Genomic DNA, 20,449 nt, shown 5'->3' with positions numbered 1-20,449 from the left:
ATAGGAAACTTTTGGGATAGCATTTGAAATGTAAATAAAGAAAATTAAAAAAAAAGAAGTTTTTATTTAAATGTATTCATATATTTATATATTATTATATGTATTCATATTTTATTTTACTTATATTCGTAGTATGTATTATAATCATTAATTTATTATATTTATATAGTTATGTTATCATAATATACATAATTTAATTATATCAATTATCATTTATACTCACATCTACATAATTATATTATATAATTAATATATAATTTAATATATAAATTCATATGTGTAATATGTAATTTGTTTATATTAATTGTTATTATATATATATATATAAAATGAAATAATAAATTATGAAGCTGGACTCATAGTTTTGAATTTATAGTAGAGAAACTAATGCTGGGTATGTTTTGAATGAAAAATGTCCCTCATAGGCTCAGGTATTTGAATATTTAGTCTCCAGTTGGTGGAGAAATCAAGGAACCTTCAGGTCGTGGAGCCTTAGTGCAAGAACTGTGTCACAGTAGGGAGGGTTGTGAAAGTGCTTAGCCTCCTCCTGTCTCTGCTTTGCATTTGTGGTTGAAACTGTGATCACTGAGCTTCCTGACACAGCCCCCTGTGCCACACCCTTCTATCCTTCTGGGACTATGAGGCCAAATAACAATAAACTGATAAACTCTTCCTTCTAGAAGGCGTCTTAGTCATGGTATTTCATCACAGCAACAAAAGTTAACTAATACACCAGGTCACGTAGGAAAGTTGGTGAGTATTTGCGGCTTATATGATATTAGGGAGGCCATATGTTGAAGAGCCCTCCAGTTTCCATATATAATGTACATATAAACTCAATATCTGTGTAGCTTTCTCATATATAATTAACTTCTTTAACTCTGGGGTTTGATCCTTGCTTCAATAGTCATGTATTTTTGTTATTATTGTGTGTCTGTTTTTCTTACTTTTCTGAAAGTTTGGAAACATTTAACACTACAGAACTAAATTTTGGAATCACAAACAAGGAAACATATCGTATATCTTGTATTAATTACCGTACTTATTTAGTGAGTATATATTATGCATTTTTTCCAGATTGTTCTCTTTAACTTCTCTTCAAAATAGCCCACCATATGTGCTGTCAAACCATGCTTGAGAGCTTTGAACTCACTCTGATTCTAATATAGAACATCTGAAAGATCTCAGAAGAAACACAACAAAAGAAATGGAATGCAAACTTTGGAAATCTATGCAAAGGTGATCATACTTAATAAAACACCATGGAAAAAATACATTGAAAACAGTCATGATGATGTATTGATTGTTAATTTGACACAATCTAGAATCCTCTGGGAAAGGCATCTCAAAGAGGGCTTCTCTACATCAGAGCTTTGGAGCACACCTATGAGAAACTTGATGTGGAAAGACCCAGCCCACAATAGAGGGCAGGTGATTCTGGATTGTGTGCATGTAGAAAGGACTGAACACAAGCAAGTATGCATTCTTTATTCTCTCTCTGCTCTGGACTGTGAATGCTGACTAGTTGTTTTAAGTGCCTGCTCAGACTTCCCAAATGTTGTGCCAGGAAACATTCATGAACCCCAAAAGACCACCAAGGAGCTGATTCTGATGCAATCACATTAGGGTCTCTTTATTCAAGCTCGAGCTTGGGCTCCCCACCAACTCTGACACAGCAGGAAGGTGAAGCCCTGAGCCTAGTTTTAGGCAAGTACTTTTGGAGTCAAGAAAGGAGGGTTATCTAGCCTGGTACAAATCTGATTGGGGGGGGCTATTATGGCCTTTAACATAATTAGCTGGTGTTGGGAGCCAAACCATAAACTTAATTTTTGCTTTTTTCCTGATTGGTGGTTGTTAGGAAGTGAAGTGCCAGGGGCAGGCTTGTAACCTGGAGGTGTAGATTTGTTGGGGAATAACCTGGAAACTGGTGTTAGACAGAGGTTTTGTTGGGGAGTAATCTGAAAACTGGTGTTAAACACAGGTTTTGTTGGGTAGCCTGGAAACTGGTTTTAGGTACTGGCCTATCAGTTAAGTTGAGTTTAACCTTAGGTCAGATTCTCTAATATGGAGTCTGAACCCAAAAGATTTCGTCTCTCACCAGCAGTAATGGGGCAACCATTTGATTATAGCCTCAGAAATGAAATTAAAACTACAATGAACTTAGCAACAATGAGTTGTCATTTTTGGTGGTCATTTTTTGCCAGCACCAGCATAATTTTATAACAAGAGTTGACATGTAAAACATAGCCGACATAAAATCCGGATGAAACTTGATGTAAAATTGTATATGTGGTCAACTACTCAGTACTTAAGCACTATTTGAAAATATCAGCGAGCCAGGCATGGTGGTGCATGCCTTTAATCCCAGCACATGAGAGGCAGAGGCAGGCGGATTTCTGAGTTGGAGGCCAGCCTGGTCTACAGAGTGAGTTCCAGGACAGTCAGGGTTATACAGAGAAACCCTGTCTCAAAAAACCAAAAACCAAAAAAAAGAAAAAAGAAAGAAAGAAAGAAAGAAAGAAAGAAAGAAAAAAAGAAAGAAAGAAAGAAAGAAAGAAAGAAAGAAAGAAAGAAAGAAAGAAAGAAAGAAAGAAAAAGAAAAGAAAGGAAATATCAGCGAAGAGTAATTTCTTTCATTTTACAGAGCAGAAAAGGCCATAAACTTTATCTGGAGTTCAGATCCACTCTATCTAGCACCCAAAGCAGAGAAAGCAGTTAGATTGGAATTTACATGCAGGTTGCCCATCCACAGGGCATATAGACTGCATCTCAGTTTTGTGTCAACCAGTGCTTATATTATTTTTAGACTGTCAACATACAGTAACTATACAGAAAACAGATTGGTGTCAGAATCAGACAGCCTGACTTCCAACATAAGAGATTAGCACCCAGTAATTAGCCTGTAAGATCTTGGCCTGTTTCATCTGTCATATGGGAATAGTAATGGCAGCCTTTAAGATGCCATTAAAAGATCCTTTAAACTCTCAGAAAGCATGTGACACTGAATAAGCTATGTGTTAGTTTTACTATCATTTTATAAAACCCACATCCTGACATTGAACTTTCTCTTTTGCATGTAAACCGTTCAATTTCATCCAATACTTAGGATATGTTTAGTACTGTTTTATAAGCTTTTCATCATTATCACCCAGCAAAACAGACAGGAAAGTGGAGCACACAGACATTAAATCCAGGTCATCTGTCATAAAGAAAACGGCTGACACCGGTTCAGGGATCACACTTCAGAACCCACGTTGCCTTTAGTCACTCTGCAATGCCTCTCACATACTTAGTCAAATAAGCTGCCTTGCACCAAAGTAGATAACGGCATCTATACATAAGGTACATTGAGGATTATGGTAAATGAGATCATGAATGGATTACATTTTCATAATCCAAACCTTGCAATGGATTTTGAGCATGGATTATATCCCTCTGACATATTCAGTACCTGGTTCACAGAGCTCAAAGCACAAGAATGAGGCTTAGGATTCTTTAATTTTTACAATTCACAGCATTGAGGCAAAGGCAAATTTCAGGATTTCTTCCAGATCATGTGACCAGGCAATGAAAGCTGAGCTAGAACCTGTTTCTCCAGATGCCGAGGTGCTATTTCTACCACATCACATTGCTGGATAGACAAATGAGGGGGTAATTAGATTCACTAAAGGATAGCTTTAAATGAGTCAGAACATCTGGAGGTTTTACATCCTAGCTCCGATGAAATTGTACATAAGGTGTGGCTGTGTGTGTGTGTGTGTCTGTGTGTGTGTGTGTGTCTGTGTGTGTGTGTGTGTGTCTGTGTCTGTGTGCGTGTGTCTATGTGTATCTGTGTGTGTGTCTGTGTGTGTGTGTCTGTGTGTGTGTGTCTGTGCCTGTGTGTGTGCGCGAGTTTGTAAGGCCACCAATCCGGCCTGTGACATAGTCCACAGCACATTCAAATGCAAATTTTCTGGTTCAAAGCCCAGAGTCCTTTACCAAAATTTCTTTCTTATCCTCCAGATAAACTTTTCAAAGATTTTTCAATCTTATGTGTGTTCCATGGTCTACATAAGTGCTCAAATTTATTTAAAGAGATACTCAAAATTTTTCAGAAAAAAATTTCAGTCGAAGAATGTTTAATAATTTGCCCCAGCAAACCCAATGAACCACAAGTATACGGACAATTGTATGTAGTTGTTTAAGTGGACGTTGGTTTATCTGTTATAAAGTCAGTTGCTGTGTGCTAAGTACACCAGCCTACTAAATCTTTTAAAAATGAAGCCAGCACGCCCAGGTAAACCACCAGGGTGGTGGTCCTCTAGCAACATGGACTTGGCATGGGGGGAAACTAAGACTGGGAACACAGGAAACAAGCAGAGGCCAGGCTGGGTGGAAGTTGTGGAAGGAAGTGCAAAGGGGCCAGAGGGAGAGAGGCCTTCTAGTCAGGTGACAAGCAGGTAAAATAATCCATGCAATGTGAAACCAAGAGTCAACACGTCTGGTTAGTCTCTCTCCCTCCCCCTACCAAAACAGGAAGATATCAGAAGGAGATTCACATGATCACGGGCAAAGTTTCATGACTTCTTTCAGCAATTAATTCATTAAAACCAAAGGCAAATTTACCTGTGGTGCAGCCTGAGACATTTCTGGGTCAAAATCCGGAGCAGTCATGAATTTAAATAGCACAATTCCAGAAATGTTAAACCACGAGGCAGCCACATATGTACACATTCCGGGGGCAATTTCTGTTACGGGTGTTATTTGCCAGAGTTGACAAACGGGACATACAGTTGTGGCTTGCAAAGCTTCACAGCTAAGTCAGGCATACTTCACTCATAAGCAAGGAGAAGGGATTCCCTGGACCCCATTCTTCCCTGGACCAGAAGCAGGCATGGAGAGGAGACAGAAATCAGGAGAATTTCAGTTCTGAGCACCAGCGAAAGCCTCAAGGACAGCTCTCCTCAAATCAAAACAGAATCCCCCAACTAGAGCAATTATTTTTAAACGGAGCTAGGGAGATGGGGGGAGGGGAGCGTCACCTTAAATGTTAAAACCCAGAAGGCATTCCAGTCTTACTAAAAATTCAGTCTGAACAGGGATTTTCTAATTTGAGAGAGTTAAGAGTGTTAAACTGTCCCCAGGAACCTATCCCCACAGGTCTGGATCCAGTAATTTTGGAGTGGGACTTAACTTACCGATTTTTTTTTTTTTCACCAAGTTTGGCAGCTGCTACTGCTGGGGTTCAGAAGGGGACTGAGCGGGGAGGGCAGGGCAGGCCAAGATTACAGAAACAGAGTAATAGGCTCCGGGCTAAGTGGTAAACAGAACAGATCACAACGCAAGGACCCAAGTGCACCAAGGGATGCGGAAGGGCTCACGGGTTTTCTGTTACGAAAGGAAGAGACCAGACACCGGAGACCTGAAGAGGCAGAAAAAGGCTCCGACGTCACTGAGCAGAACAGAACAGGACGCTCGGAATAGGACTGAAGCTACATTCAGGTGTAGGGACCCCCGTAGGTCCTCCTCTGCTCTGGGCAGACTGGGTGACTCAGGAAGTGCCCACAGTCAATTCTGAGCGGCCTTTCCCACCAGACAACAGCTTCAGACTTTCCTCCCCCTGGGAACTAAACCACCCAGACCGGGATGTAAACAAACGCCCAGCAGGCGGCTCGGCTCCATACTGGCGCCCACGGGGCGCCCCCGCCAGGACTCAGACCCAGTGACCTTGCTGTCTGGCCTTTGGCCACAGTGACCAGTGTGGCCGCGTCCTGTGCCCCGTTGCCCACGCACAGTCTCCACTTCGCCGATCCCCCTCCACCGTCCTGTACAGTCCCGATCGGTCCACTCACCCACAGATGGGGCGCGATCCGCGGGCGCCAGGGGCACCCCGAGCCCCGGGCCGCAGAGCCAGGCAACCAGTAGGCAGCAGAGGAAGTTGCCCAGCAACGCCATGGCGAGCGGAGGCCACTGCCCCAGGAGGCTAGGCTCGAGCTTGGGCGCAGACCCGCAGGCCCTAGGGGTGGGGGGGGAGGAAGCCAGAGCCTTTCCTTGTGTTGACGCCCAGCGGATCACGTGTAATATCAGATTCCCTTGAGCACGAGTTCTTCTGACCTTCTGGAGTGCTTTATTTTAATATGCTTCCTTAATTTCTTAGGTCAATGGGAAAGAATGTTCTTACCTGTTTCCTTCCCTGAACCTGACAGGGCCATTTAGCAGAGGTACTTGAAAAGGCAGGAGAACCCTGAATCATGATTAAGACAAATGTGTACAAGAATGGGTTTGGATTTCCTCAGTATCTTCAGTACCTGGGATTTACAACAGAAATGTAAACTCCCAAACCTCAGGCCACTTCTGATGCTGATAAATGAACAGATCAGCTGGGCGGGCCATGTGGCTTCCCAGTACTCCAAGGTGATAGGTAGGTGGAGTTGGCAAACTATGTCCCAGATTCACCAGGCTGAACTTTTTCCTTTCTACAACTGAGTTAAAGCACGTCCTCATGCAACCTATCTGGTAAATACAAATAGAGACTGTTGATTTTATATTCCAAAAGTTTTGTAAATATTGTGAAAGAAGCCAAAATCCACAAACTGTGTTTGATATGTACATATTCTTTGTTCTCTCTCTGGGAATTTAGGAGAATGTGCTCTCTTTAAAACAAAGCCAATAATTTTAATTTGTAAAACGTAGGGTTTCTTTGGAGAAAAGCAAACCTTTGAGAGATGCTGACCTGGTAAAAGATGTGAGCTGTACCGTCTTGAAGAAGCCATGCTGTGTTAAGAGGTCCTGCCAAAATACTATGCCTTAGCTGAGTTCAAGGTACTTATGGGAAGATGGGTGTTTTAGGTGGACACGCACATTGTCTTGGGATACTGTGGCCTCTGTAATACTCAAGGGCCTTAATTTGTGTATCTAGCATACCATTTTCATGATTAAAAGAGTATCTTTGTCTCTAAGCTTAATTGCTTTTTCAGTTCCTCCAACAATAGAGTTAAGAATGCTACATGGAAACTTTACAGTTTACCTACTTAGATTTACATTCTTTGTAACAGGAACGTAACTGGTAAGTGTATTGATTTACTTTTTTTGTTCTGTAACTGCAAGTTTCTATAACCTGTTCCATGTTGAAACAATTATTTAAAGAAACCAGAATCTGTGTTCTTAGCCTAGGATCACACATATTTGGTTTAGGATACATTATTTTTGTATTTTCTTCAGGTACTTTTACCACTATGTTTTACAAATATATTTATTTTCCATCAGAGGAAAAAAAACTTTGTTTTATATCTGCATGATTCAGAGATTGTATCTTATGAAAAGTTTTTTTTTTGTTTTTGTTTTTGTTGTTTTTTAATGGACACTAACTTTCCTTTCAGACCCTGGTAGACTCCTCCAAGTTTTGCTACATCATTGGGGTGATTCAAAGCAGTTCAAGAACTGCGCATCCTTCCCAGAAACAGACATGGTCACTTCTGCAATTTCTCAGTCTACAGTCTAAAGAGCCCAGGGAAAGTAAAGCGAGAAATGGTGGTGAGCTTGAAATGCAGAAATTGATCAGCAAGATAGCATGAGCTTGAACATTTCAAAAGAAAGTGAACTAATGATCAGAATACCAGTTTTGCTCATTATTACCATGAGCCAAGCAGACATGATCATTCAGACACAGTTGAGAGCCGATTACAAGCCTTTATTCCAGCTGACTAGAACTATGTTCAAGTGTTCGGGACTTAAGCTTGTTCATAGCAAGTCTTTTAAAGAGAAAAACTATATCCTGGAATCTCACTTTGCATTGGCAGAGGTAGGTTTGCACAAGCAAGCTGTTTAGCAGAAGTGACGATAACTTAGCTGTGGCATCTTGGCCTTTGGTCCTACAATAGAGTCGGGTAAATTCCCACTGGATTCTCCATTAAAGAGATCAAATTTTTGTTAAACCTGAAATGGCCCCAGTAAAAATATAAGATAGAGGAACCTCTGCAGTGTCTTGCCTTGTCAAACATTATTTTTCAACTTCTAAGACATATTATAGGAAGTAACTTGGTTGTGAAATAGCTTCAGTTAAGATAAAATATGCAGCACGCACGTTGTGAAACCTTTAAAATGTTTGAGAACCTAAACTGATAATGTTTTAAGGGTGCAATGGAAGCTACAGTCTCCTTTCTACACACTAAGAAGAAGCTCAAGGCTTCAGTGTCCCACACGCTGATATACCTGCAGTGTAAGCCTACTCTTATAGGTTTCCAGGCCCCATGCATTTGTGTTTACCTGCACCAGGGAAAATGTGAGATAAAAGCCCCCCAAAATAAATAAATAGGTAAATAAATTTTGATGACTGTCAGTGGTTATTATAGGTTCATCTCCGTTGTAATGAAACACGAAACTAGTTCTATTGTTGTGAAGAGACGTCGAGGCCATGGCGACACATATAAAAGAAAACATTTCATTGGTGCTTGCTTATGGTTTCAGAAATTTAGTCCATTCTCACCAAGTGTGCATGTAGATATGCTACCAAAGAAGTAGCTGAGAATTCTACATCTGTATCTGCAGGCCACAGGAACAGAGAGAGCAGCTGGATCTGGCTTGGGCTTCTGAAACCTCAAAGCCCACCCGCAATGACACACTTCCTCCAACAAGGCCACACCTCCTAATCCTTCCAAAGAGTGCCACATCATAAGCATTATGAATTTATGAGTGGTATTGTCTTAGTCAGGGTTTCTATTCCTGCACCAACATCATGACCAAGAAGCGAGTTGGGGAGGAAAGGGTTTATTCGGCTTACATTTCCATACTGCTGTTCATCACCAAAGGATGCAGGACTGGAGAACTCAAGCAGGTCAGAAAGCAGGAGCTGATGCAGAAGCCATGGAGGGATGTTCTTTACTGGCTTGCTTCCCCTGGCTTGCTCAGCCTGCTCTCTTATAGAACCAAGACTACCAGCCCAGAGATGGCACCACCCACAAGGGGCCCTCCCCCCCTTGATCACTAATTGAGAAAATGCCTTGCAGCTGGATCTCATGGAGGCATTTCCCCAACTGAAGCTCCTTTCTCTGTGATAACTCCAGCCTGTGTCAAGTTGACACAAAATTAGCCAGTACAGGTATTAATATTAAAACCACTACAGAAGGTAAAGTTTTCTTTTCTAGATTATAGTTCATCATTAAGAGAAGTCAGATCAAGAACTCAGGATGGAGCTTGAAGCAGAAACATAAGGATTTGGTTCTGGCTCTTGCATACACTTACTCTTAGCGAGCTTACTTATAGAGCTCAAGTCCACAGGCCCAGGGAATGGAGTCACCCATAGTGGGCTGCATCTTCCTTTATCAATTAACAACCAAGGCCCCACATACATGTCCACTGGCCAATCTGATTTGGGCAATCTCTCAATTAGGCTCCTCTTCTCAAGGGAACCTAAGCAATGCTAAATTGGCAGTTAATGCTAACCAGTACAGTGGTCTATGAGTGGATTTTATACAACAACTTCTAGATTAGCTTATAAATTTGAGAACTTTGAATTTCAAAAGTGTTGTTTCTCAACCTCTTGGTCAATTTGCCCTTGGTCTTGGGAAATATCCCCTTTCCTTTAACAATGTGACAGGGGAGTGAGCTGAAAGTTATTATATCTACAGACTACTAAGTGAAATAGAATTTGGTTTTGTGATGGTTTGCATATGCTTGGCTCAGGGAGTAGCACTATTAGAAAGTATGGCCTTGTTGGAGTAGGTGTGTCACTGTAGGTGTCGGCTTAAGACCTTCATCCTAGCTGCCTGGAAGCCAGTCATCTCCTAGCAGCCTTCAGATGAAGATGTAGCACTCTCAGCTCCTCCTGCACCATGCCTGCCTGGATGCTGCCATCTTCCCACCTTGATGATAATGAACTGAACTCCTGAACCTGTAAGCCAGCCCTAATTAAATGTTGTCCTTCTAAGAGTTGCCTTGGTCATGGTGTCTGTTCACAGCAGTAAAACCCTAACTAAGACAGGTTTGAAGAAAAATGAGATCCAACTACCTTTATTTTTTGTTTGTTTGTTTGTTTTTTTGTTTTTCGAGACAGGGTTTCTCTGTGTAGCCCTGGCTGTCCTGGAACTCACTCTGTAGACCAGGCTGGCCTTGAACTCAGAAACCCACCTGCCTCTGCCTCCCAAGTGCTGGGATTAAAGGTGTGTGCCACCACTGCCCGGCTACCTTTAAATTTTTAAGAAGTAGAAATATCTATTAATGTTTCTATAAATACACATGAGACCTGTCAGTGCAGCCCTTGATCTCATACCACTGTGATGTTATTTCCTACTCCCACCCACACACCTTTCCTTTCTTTAATGTTTTGGAAATTAATACCAACAGGCTGTGTTTTCACCTACTCACAATGTACCCTTAAAGCAGCAGGCTAGAGTCAATGCTTTCAAAGCAAGAGTCAGGAACTCTTGCCAGCAGGAGAGATGGTGGCTGTTAGAGACATGGAATGAACACATTATCAATATTCTGCTTTGTATTTTTAAAGAAAGTAGACCCTCTAGGCCCAGAAACCTTATCTAGGTAATCTAGTTTGACACTAATAATTGTACAATCAAATGTCTAATTTTGTATTTCTTTGTTATATATTAAAGTGCATGGGAGTGGCTAGCAAGGTAGCTCAGTGCTGAGGAACACTTATCCGGAGTATCAGAATTTGGTTCTCCACACAACCAACTCTGCTTCTTCACAACCACCTATACCTCCAGCTGCAGATAACCTGACACCTTCTTCTGACCTATGCAGACATTCACATGAAAACATGTACACACACACACACACACACACACACACACAAGTATAAAACATTTAAAAGTGCACATTGAGTATCTATCTCTAGTATAGAAATCAAAATTCAAAATGCTCCCATATTCTAAACTGTCATGATAGCACCCAGGGGGAAATTCCCTCCCTGACCTCAACATGGCAGATTCTAGTGCAAGTGCATTGAATTATTTTACAAAATTGCCCTCAAGTATGGAAGAAGGATACTTGTGAAACATAAAGCAATTTTGATTTTGGATTATATTTCTAAGATATCTTGTTATGTACATGTATATCCTAAAATCTAAAATACTTTTTGTCCCAAGTACTATGGGTAAGGAATATTAAACCTGTCCTATAGTAACCAGGTAATGATATGGGTATAGTGAACTATATAAATTAAAGGACATTTCCTTATATTTTATATTTTTTTACCTTGAATTCCCATATAAAAACTTAATGAAATCACAAGGTTGCAGTTTTCTTTTAGAAGAAAACTGAGCTGAAATGCAGATTTGCAAGAGAACATTAAGAGAAACACTGAAGTTTACCATTCTCAGTATTATTTCCTAGTCACAAGAACGTAGCCATACAACTTTGATCCTTGGTTTACTCCATCAGTAATAAGTAATAGCATCCCCGCCTTGCTTTAGATCATAGGCTGAGGAAATGACTCAAGAACATTCTACAAGTAAGAAATTTCAGTCTAGTGTGTGTGTGTGTGTGTGTGTGTGTGTGTGTATACATGGAAAATGCAAACCAGCTATAAAAAGATATTTGTTTTTGTTTTGTCAGCTCTGTTCTAATTACCTGTTCTTCCCACCCCCAGAAAAAAAGTGGAATTGGAACACTTTCATGGATTCTCTGTACAGGCTTCATTGTACCATTCTTGACTTAGTAAAGTTTGGTGTAGTGCAGTGTTTGGAGACTCGTGCTAAAAGTGGAGGATAAAATTGACTTCTTTTTTTTTCTAATTGTCTTTGCTATAAAACTTTGATAAATGGCACTGTGATTCCATTGCACTTGATTATATTTACCTTTTGTCACATGTTGAAGCTTATTTTTTTTCCTTTATACTGTTTTTAATAGCAAAAGATCATTTTTGTAGTCTTACTATAACCAACTTCCTTATGTCCTGAGCAGATGAGCTTACTAATTCCAGGTTCTTCATCATAGTCTCAAAAATGTGGCATCTCCATATTTTTCTGGGTCACCAAGTTATCTTATGAATGAGTATCTTATACAAGATACACGATTTTTTTCCAGCCTTACTTTATGCTATAAGAAAGGCTACTGTATGGAAAAATTCAAGATAGATTGACAGCATTAAAAATGACAACCAGCTATTATAAGTGTGTATATTTTTTATTCCAATTTGGTTTGCATTCCAAAGGAAATCATAAGTATAGTCCCATTTCTATAAAATGTATTGTAAAATTATTTAAAAAATGGAAAACAGTAAATTTGCATATCAAAATTCCATGAGTTGCTTGGAGTAACACGTCTTAGAATTATAATTTTCTACCTCCACACTGAAGACAAAGTTATAATTAGTGACCAGTGCTTCAGTAGCTGGCTAACTCTGGGACTCCAGGAAACCAAGTTGTCAAAAATCCCGTCATCTCTTCTACGCCTTTTCATAACAGCGAACAGCAACGATATCCCCAAAGGTAAGAGTCTGAAATAGTCCAAATATAATTGAATCGTTTTACCCAAGACCAGCCCCTGCTGAATTTTTAAACATTGTCATTTATATGACTTAAACACTAGGCCAAAGAATGAGGACATAGGCAAGCATTAAACGTTGCATCCACTCGTTGTTTCCTAACCAAACAAAAGGATGCTCATGTTTAATAAGTGAAAAACACGCTCACATTATTCAAATGTATGAAAATGAAAAGGAAGTAGAAACTGAGTTGGAAAATACGGTTTAAAAATTCCTTTCCTGTAAAATTGTTAAGGGAACCGGAACAAATTGGATCCAAGTAAGGCACATCATGTCACTGTGGCCTCAACTGTCTGCTTTCAAAGGGACTTTGATTTTTCCATAGATTTTTATAACAGTTTTCTATCCACAATCCTGATGGGTTTCTTTAGAAAATACAAGCCTTTGAGCTCATGGTATCAGGAGTGACTTATTCTACGCTCAGCAAGGACATGCCAGTACGGCGTTCTCTGTACTTTGTCATGTTTAGCTCCTGTGAACATAACCTAGGCGATTAGGTGGCAGGCCATTGAATTTTGACGCTCTTACTCTGAAGGTGAAGAATTACTACCAAAAAAAAAAATTGCCTTAAAATATTAAGGTGTGTACCCAAGACGTTCCAAGCATCGGTATGACCCTCAGAATTCAGTATGCCTTTGCTGTAATCTTCATTTCAGAACTCAGTCTTGCCTGATCACAATCAGGATTTCTAAGGATGAGCTTGCTCTGGCTTTGTATAAACAAGAAAGGAATCGAGGCTACTCATAATAAATAACTTTAGGATAATTGTTAGAAATGAACTCTTTTCTTTGTTGATTATTCAAGAAAAATCTCTGCTCTCTGCTCCATTCTGCATGTGAAAAGAAGTGTATTTAAGTACAGAATGGTTCTGACTGTAATATTAATGAAGTGGGCAGTCTATTCTGTACTAGCAGCAAGAAAGGCACTAGAAAGGCAGCTAGAAAACCTTAGGAGTTTGTAGAGGAACCCCAGACATCCTCAAGAGCAATAATCAAACTTACCGATATCACTATCATCTAAATAATATTTCTATTTTTAAAATGGTCTCTACAGGTCTAGATCAAGGCCTAACTTCTTCTATCATGAGGGAAATTATTTACAAAATTGTTTTTTCTATCTTAGGATATTTACACACCTAGCTGTCACTGGACATATCTTGAAAACTTAGCGGATTCATTAAATATAAAAACAACTGTAAGGGAGTAACATCAAACAGATCTAGTAAAAATTGAAGTTTCACCTTTCGTTAAAATTATTTGCACTGAGCTCTTATAAACTAAAATTTTAAATGTTTAAAGTGCTTTAATTACAGCCTCTAATAGGTAACTTCTCTGATATTCAGTTACTTTATGTTTTCCTATCAATTACCTTCAAATATTTTCCTAATGAATAGCTTACATTTAAGTTCCAACTGAAGGCTGGAGATTTACAGCAATCCCATGACCACAGTTCTTGACACACACTTTGGGGGTAAATTGATATATAATTTTAAAACTCTACAGGTGCCAACCTGAGGCAACAACTAGTTCTGAGTTTTCTCTTCCTCCTGTTTTACATATTGTTAAGGGACATTGAAAAGGCATGTGAAGCTGAGATGGAAATAAGGGGTTGGGGGAGAGCAAAAGTGGGGAGCTAAGGAAGAAGAGTCCAGAGGGGAGTGAGAAAGAAAGGTGGTTAGAAGGGAAGCAGGGACAGAAAATGCAGACTCCTTAGGACTTACCACGACCATCTTGCCATCCTTAATTTCTCTGGTACAATTTGTTTCTTTGCCATCCCACTTCTGCACATGAATGAGCTTGTCTCCATCCAACCGAACCACAGACTGAGAGCAACAACCAAGGAAAGGGGGTTAACGGGGCAGGAGTCCACTTCTCACAGAAGTCAACGGATAGCACTATCTCAGAGAGGGCCATAACTGAGTACATCACTCAAAACTATTCTAGCAGCACTTCATCCTCTGTTACTTTCAAGAATCTGTTTTCCAAAATGTGGCCATTTATGATTCAGCTGCAGTGTACACAGCCAGTTGCAAAAAAACCCGGCATGGATCAGAAATAAAAACACAGAACTAGTCACTCTTCTTGTTTAAGCAAAGCATTGTTGTGCGACGGACTAATTGGTCAAGTTGAGATGATCAGAGAGAAAGAACAAGGTGTGGTCTTTCTTCCAAATAAACATGGTTCAATACTCTCTGGGTAAAAGTTGCTATAAAATGTGAAAAAATGTCCGACAAAAGAAGAATAGCCTGAAAGTTTGGCTCTGGAAATGACTCAGTGTCTGGGATACAACCAGTGACCCCTAGAATGTTAACTCTGGCTCCTTCTCCCTGAAAGGGGGATTCTGGAAGCTTTTTCCCTTCTCCATGTCTGTGGAGAGACTGGGAATCCTCACCCCTCTGCTGCCTCTTACCTTACAGTTCCTGTCATCTATGCTGGTTTCTTCAAACTCTTCTCCCAGCTGGAAATTGATCTCTGTGTTCTTGAATGTGCATTGCGTCCGGATCACCACTTTGCCACCTTCCTGACTAATAATCACAGTTGGTTTGGTCACGTTTCCCACTTGCCTAGTGGCAAAGCCCACGCCTGAAACAGCAAAGGGAGCCAGCGCAGTTAACGGCAACTTCCAAAATAGTTCATAAAGCAGAAATCTGCTTGTCACTCTGAGAATCCAGAATTGGATTCTAAAGTGTAGATTCCGTCCAGACCTGATTAATGGTTAATCCACTAGCCATGGACAAAGTAAGGGCAAATAAAGACCTTCTCATTCCCCACTCCAAAAGTTACAGAAGCTTCACATTATCCACAGAATATCAAATGGTCCCGTTATCTGATTCTGTGCAAGAAGGCAAGAAAATGCCACAGTAAGAATTATTTAAGTGGGCTACGGGCACAGTCTAGTATAATTGACGCAATGTGCTCAGCCTGTCTCTCAGAAACCTGTTAAGTAAAATCGGGGGTTTCTAAGGATCGAAATACAGAGTTAAAAAGAGAACAGTACCTCTTATTTTTACCTACCCAGAGCTTTCATGTACTCATCAAAATTCTGACTGTCTGTCAGCTTCCAGGTTGCACAGAAAGCATCTACCATCCTTGCCCTTCTAGGCAGCTGAAAATAGGTAGGAGCTGGAAGAACTCGGGTCTTACCCACCCCTGTAATTCACAAAAACCCTTTGCACCTCAGCAGAAGCCGCTGCCTTCTTATTTGGAAAAGAAGCGGGCAAAAAGCCAATCACTTGAATGGCTAACTTGTCTCTTTCCAGTAGGCTGCCGCGGGGGAAGGGGGGAGGGGAGAGGGGCTGGGCAGATGGCTCCAATCCTCCTTGTGATTTGCTCAGGCCACTGGGTTAGCGGAGTAGGTCAAGATCCTCCCAGTTCACACACGGCAATCCTGATGCCCTGACAACGCTCCATCGGAAGTCAGCGGGGGCCTGGGAACAGAAAACTGGAGAAAAGAGAGGGTTTTTCAGGTTCAGCAGGGGATAAAAAAAATAAAAGGCAACTGCAGCCTCAAACTGGGAGGAAATAAAAGGGAAGGATAATAGGACATTCAGATTGATTTCCTTAAGGAGAGCATGCTTTGGTTACAAATGAAGGTCTCCTTAAAGAAAAACCCACTGAAATGCCAGATTTTTCAGACATAGGAGTCTGAAGGGTGTGTTTTAGTTTTCTTTTATATTTAAACGGAGAGCAAAGTGCAGACTAGAATATGCCAAACTGGGAAAAGATACAGAGGGTGAGTGAAAATACATTTCCTAGATGAACCCTGTCCCTACTCAGAGTAGCAATGTGACAGACAGTGTAGCTAGGGAGACAACTCTCAACACAAACACAGTGTGTTTCTCAGAATGTAAGAACCAGACCAGAATGGGAAAGGAACCTTACAAAGTGTCCTTAAAATTCATTAATGAGTTAGAGAAAAAAAGAGGAGAGTCTTTTCCTTCACCTCCTGGAGGGGGCTACAGAATCACTGGGGAAAAGCTGAACAGACACAACCAGTTAGGAAGATCTTAAAGGACATTTTGGTTTCCTAAGGTCACATCTACCTAAATATGAGGCTTGCATAAGCAGGGAGACAGGAACTGGAGGGGTGATGGGAATGTCCCTATAAACATCCCTATGGAACTTGCCTATACTTTGTGCCAGCTCAGTATACAAGTGTGACAGAATCAGCTGTTCTAATAGAGGCATTAGAGGGTTCTGTGAATTTCCTCTTCACCTTGAGAATCTCCCTGCTTTATTGATGTCTGTATCCAATAAAAAGGCACTTTTCCAGGCTCAAAGAGAGAGATCCTGGAGTCTGACCAGGCAATCCCTTCTCTTCTGCCAGCCCAGTTTGAGCCTCTGCTCACAATACATGCATCCCACTCTGCAGCGCATGTGGAAGACAAGGGCTCAGAACGCTTTAGCCTATTGCTCTGCTAGCTGGATGGCAACATACCTGTTTATCATAACCACCAGAACTGTCTCCATCCATGTGTTCCTTCAAGTCTGAACTACATATGTGAATAGTTCCACCAACTTGTGGAACCTACCACAAACCTGCCAACTGTTTCTAATGGTTTACTCTCACAAATGACACTTGCTGTGAAGACAGCTCATTTTGATTCCCCAGTATTGAGCAGTTGTCCTCCCAACCCCCAACACACAATCCTCCTAAATGTAAGCAACTTCTGGCTTTGCCTGATTCTTTAGCAACAGCTACCACACTGTTCTCAAAGTATCTCCTGGAAACAAGCAACATTTCAAATACAAACTTGCCTTCCCCTCACTACTAAGGACAATGAACATTTTTTATGTGCTTTTCTGTGTTTTGAATACCGTTCATGCAGTGACTATTTAAATATTTTCCTACTTTAAATTTGGGGTTTTTTTTCCCCCTTTCTGCTGTGCTACATATATTCTTTGTATATTTTAGATAAGCTATTGGGTAGATATGTGTTTTTGCAAAAAATCCTTTTTATTTTTCTTTGTTTTCTTGGTTAAAACAAAATTTTCACTAATATGTCAAACTTTATTACATATACAGCTTAAGAATATATAAATTGAATTTAATTAATGGTACAACAGTATAGGTGTTTTAAATTCTAAATCTGATCTTGATTTTTTTTTTTTTAGTTTTTATTTATAATCATAAACTTAACTTGCAATCCAGCTAGCCTTGAAGGGGAATGAGAAAAATATGGAACCCAAAGAACCTCAGTGAGAGCAGAGATTGCAGGACACTGCGAGCACATGGGGTAGGGGAGCTCTAATGAGCTACAGAAGGAATGGTTTGATGGGTAAAATGCCCGCAAGTCAAAAGAAATTGTTGTTCACAGTCAGAAATGGTGATCTTCTTGTGGTCTTGCCATTCTTGGACCCAAAACGCTCCATGACTTCCACAATGTTCCTGTCTTCTTTCACCTTTCCAAAGACCAAATGCTTGCCATTCAGTCTTGGCAATGCAGATAAAAAATTGGGACCCGTTTGTGGTTGGTCCAGCATTTGCCATGGACAAGATGCCAGGACCTGTATGCTTCAGGATGAAGTTCTCATCCTCAAATTTCTCTCCGTAGATGGACTTGCCACCAGGACCATTGTGGCATGTGAAGTCACCACCCTGGCACATGAATCCTGGAATAGTTCTGTGAAAGGAGGAATCCTTATGCTGGGTGGTAGTGGTGCACACCTTTAATCCCAGCACTTGGGAGGCAGAGGCAGGTGGATTTCTGAGTTCAAGGCCAGCCTGGTCTACAGAGTGTCCTATAGTCCAGGACTGCCAGGGCTATACAGAGAAACCCTGTCTAAAAAAAAAAAAAAAAAAGAAAGAAAGAAAGAAAGAAAGAAAGAAAGAAAGAAAGAAAGAAAGAGGAACCCTTATAGCCAAATCCTTTCACTCCAGTGCTCAGAGCATGAAAGTTTTCTGCTCTCTTTAGAACTTTGTCTGCAAATAGCTCAAAGGAGACATGGCCCAAGGGCTCGTCATCAGCTGTGATGTAAAAGAACACAGTGGGGTTGATCATGGCTGCAGCAAGCAGTGAAAAGCAACAGTGGTGTCTGCAAAGCCTGATCTTTACGGGGCTGTGGATGTGGGGGAAAGAGGAGAGTGGGAAAGAACCAGCGTCCCACCAGAGTTCCAGTGCTCTGGGCGGGCAGTCGCAGGAGGACTGCTCACGCTTTCCACACGGTCCAGGGTGGGCATCCACACGGCTGGTGGTAGACAAGGGGCAGCCTCAGGTACCAGGTTCTTGGCCTCCAGCAACCCAGGCTGGATACAGCAAGGAGCTGAGAACAGAATAGGGGCCTGAGGCAGCACTTGGCCCCGGGGATGAAGGGAGGAGAGGGCAGGGGGAAAGGGCACGGGATGGTTCCCACGTGGGCGAGAGTCCTTGGTCAGGTCCGTGGCTGGAACACAGGATGGCCTTCTGGCTGGAGGTTAGCCTCGGCTAGTTAGGAGAAAGCCTATCCCATCGTTCAAGCATGGCTGGCCCTCATGAGCAGACACAGTCTATGGTTTTAGAGCTTTATTGTAGAAAGGCAGGGAGAAAGGAGAGAAGGTAGAAAGAGTGAGAGAGACCGGCCATAGCCAGGTGAGGAGATGGGGGAAGGGAGAGAGAGAGAGAAGGAGGGCTAGAAAGTAAGAAAGCTGAGGGCTAAAGAGAGCGAGGAGGGGCCAAGCAGCCCCTCTTATAGTGGGCCGATCTATCAGGTAACTGTGGGGAGGAGCATACCTGGCTATAGTCAGGTAGCTGTGGGGGTGGAGTCTAGCCAGAATGCCAGAAGCTTGGGACATTGTCTGCATGACTGATAGTCACAGAATTATGGACAGGCACCTGATTCTGGGAATGTCTTTCCATCCCTTGTAGATTTCTCTATTGGGTCACCGGAGCAAGCCCGATTCAACCAAAATAGTCTGCCTATCACAGTCCCACAGATCTTGACTTCTTATTTAACCCTTATGCAACCCCTTCTTGTTCTCAAGAGTTAAAGACAGAAACTTAAAGCATTGTCTAAGCCAGCCCTGCTCTCGACATTTGAAGGAAGCAAGCAGGGCAAGTGTTAAACACCTCAGCTTAGCGTGCTGAAGTATTTGTCTTTTTGCATGTATCCTCTCTGTTTTGCAGATGAAGAATAAGACAGGAAAGGTTTATTCTAACTAAAAGTACATATGTATATAATTCTTTTGTATAGAATTATAACTCTATACATTTTATAGTTTCTTTCATAGGAAGCTTTTCATAAATTTCATATAGATTTACAGAGGAAAATATTGTTACGTAGATAAGTACAGTAGAATTTTTGGAAGACCCAATCTATTTTGTGACTACCTAAACCAACACATCTGAGCAAATTCAAATTACTCACTAGATAATATATACTGAATAAAATATATACAGAATACTTACTGCAATACAAGGGCATATTTGACTCTCTATTGAGACAGTTCTAGAGCAGAAACTATATCTGCTGTGCTAAGGCAAATTCAATCAATATTTTTCCCCAAATTCCCTAAACCTTGAAGTAATGTATGACTGTACTGAGGATGAAATAATTCACATGCATCATAAAATCAAGAAGGAAAGGTGACAGACTGACTGACCATCTAGAGCTAATTTCTGTACATGTTAACTAGTGATAATGAGACCACTAAACATTTCCATGACCGGTAGGTAATGCTGCTGATATGGCTCAGTGGTAGAGTGTGTGCAAGGCTCCATTGTCAGCAAGTCAAGGGGAAATAATGAAATCTATTAGAAAGATCTACTTATTTTAAGTAGTCAAAGAAAAAGGGAGAGAGGGGCTTTGAGGGATCTTGGTAAATCTCCACACAAGGCTGAATCTCCTGGAGCTTGCTTTCTAACTGTATTCCCTTTTAAGAAAACAGAGAATGGTCATACATTTTCACCACGAAGAAGAAGAAGAAGAAGAAGAAGAAGAAGAAGAAGAAGAAGAAGAAGAAGAAGAAGGAGGAGGAGGAGGAGGAGGAGGAGGA

At 41.0% G+C, this 20,449-nt stretch overlaps 2 protein-coding genes and 1 pseudogene across 3 annotated transcripts in view; all 3 read right to left on the bottom strand.

Moving 5' to 3' along the window:
- Window positions 1-6,234, bottom strand: part of Smpdl3a (sphingomyelin phosphodiesterase acid like 3A) — a 22,052-nt gene extending 15,818 nt beyond the window's left edge. Inside the window, exon 1 of one of the 2 annotated variants that reach the window (XM_029542696.1) lies at window positions 6,161-6,234. In XM_029542696.1, the coding sequence (XP_029398556.1) occupies window positions 6,161-6,191 (31 nt within the window). In that variant the 5' untranslated portion in view covers window positions 6,192-6,234. Of the gene's footprint in view, window positions 1-5,831; window positions 6,066-6,160 lie in introns of those variants that run through there. The other variant, XM_021205031.1, reaches the window with a different exon arrangement.
- A 5,870-nt stretch (window positions 6,235-12,104) lies between these two features.
- Window positions 12,105-15,660, bottom strand: Fabp7 (fatty acid binding protein 7). The gene is made up of 4 exons (XM_021205119.2): window positions 15,493-15,660; window positions 14,888-15,060; window positions 14,199-14,300; window positions 12,105-12,430 (listed from the first exon to the last, which is right to left on the bottom strand). Exons 1-4 carry the CDS (start codon window positions 15,563-15,565, stop codon window positions 12,380-12,382), a joined length of 399 nt encoding a protein of 132 aa, XP_021060778.1. The 5' UTR covers window positions 15,566-15,660; the 3' UTR covers window positions 12,105-12,379.
- Window positions 15,661-17,725: 2,065 nt separating this feature from the next.
- On the bottom strand, window positions 17,726-18,482 carry LOC110326760 (annotated as a pseudogene).
- Window positions 18,483-20,449: the final 1,967 nt, after the last annotated feature.

Source organism: Mus pahari, chromosome 9 (genome assembly GCF_900095145.1).
Source record: "Mus pahari chromosome 9, PAHARI_EIJ_v1.1, whole genome shotgun sequence".
In the NCBI taxonomy this organism is placed as follows: domain Eukaryota; kingdom Metazoa; phylum Chordata; class Mammalia; order Rodentia; family Muridae; genus Mus; species Mus pahari.
Note: the sequence above shows the minus strand (reverse complement) of the source record. Positions and strands in the feature narration are given on the sequence as shown.

Bases quoted from the DNA above. Each gene is read 5' to 3' on its own strand.
- Fabp7 (XM_021205119.2), bottom strand. From the start codon at position 15,565: ATGGTAGATGCTTTCTGTGCAACCTGGAAGCTGACAGACAGTCAGAAT. The intron at 15,061-15,492 runs GTAGGTAAAAAT...TTGCTGTTTCAG, and splicing joins TGAGTACATGAAAGCTCTGG to GCGTGGGCTTTGCCACTAGG. The intron at 12,431-14,198 runs GTAAGTCCTAAG...GGACTATTTCAG, and splicing joins AGGATGGCAAGATGGTCGTG to ACTCTTACCTTTGGGGATAT.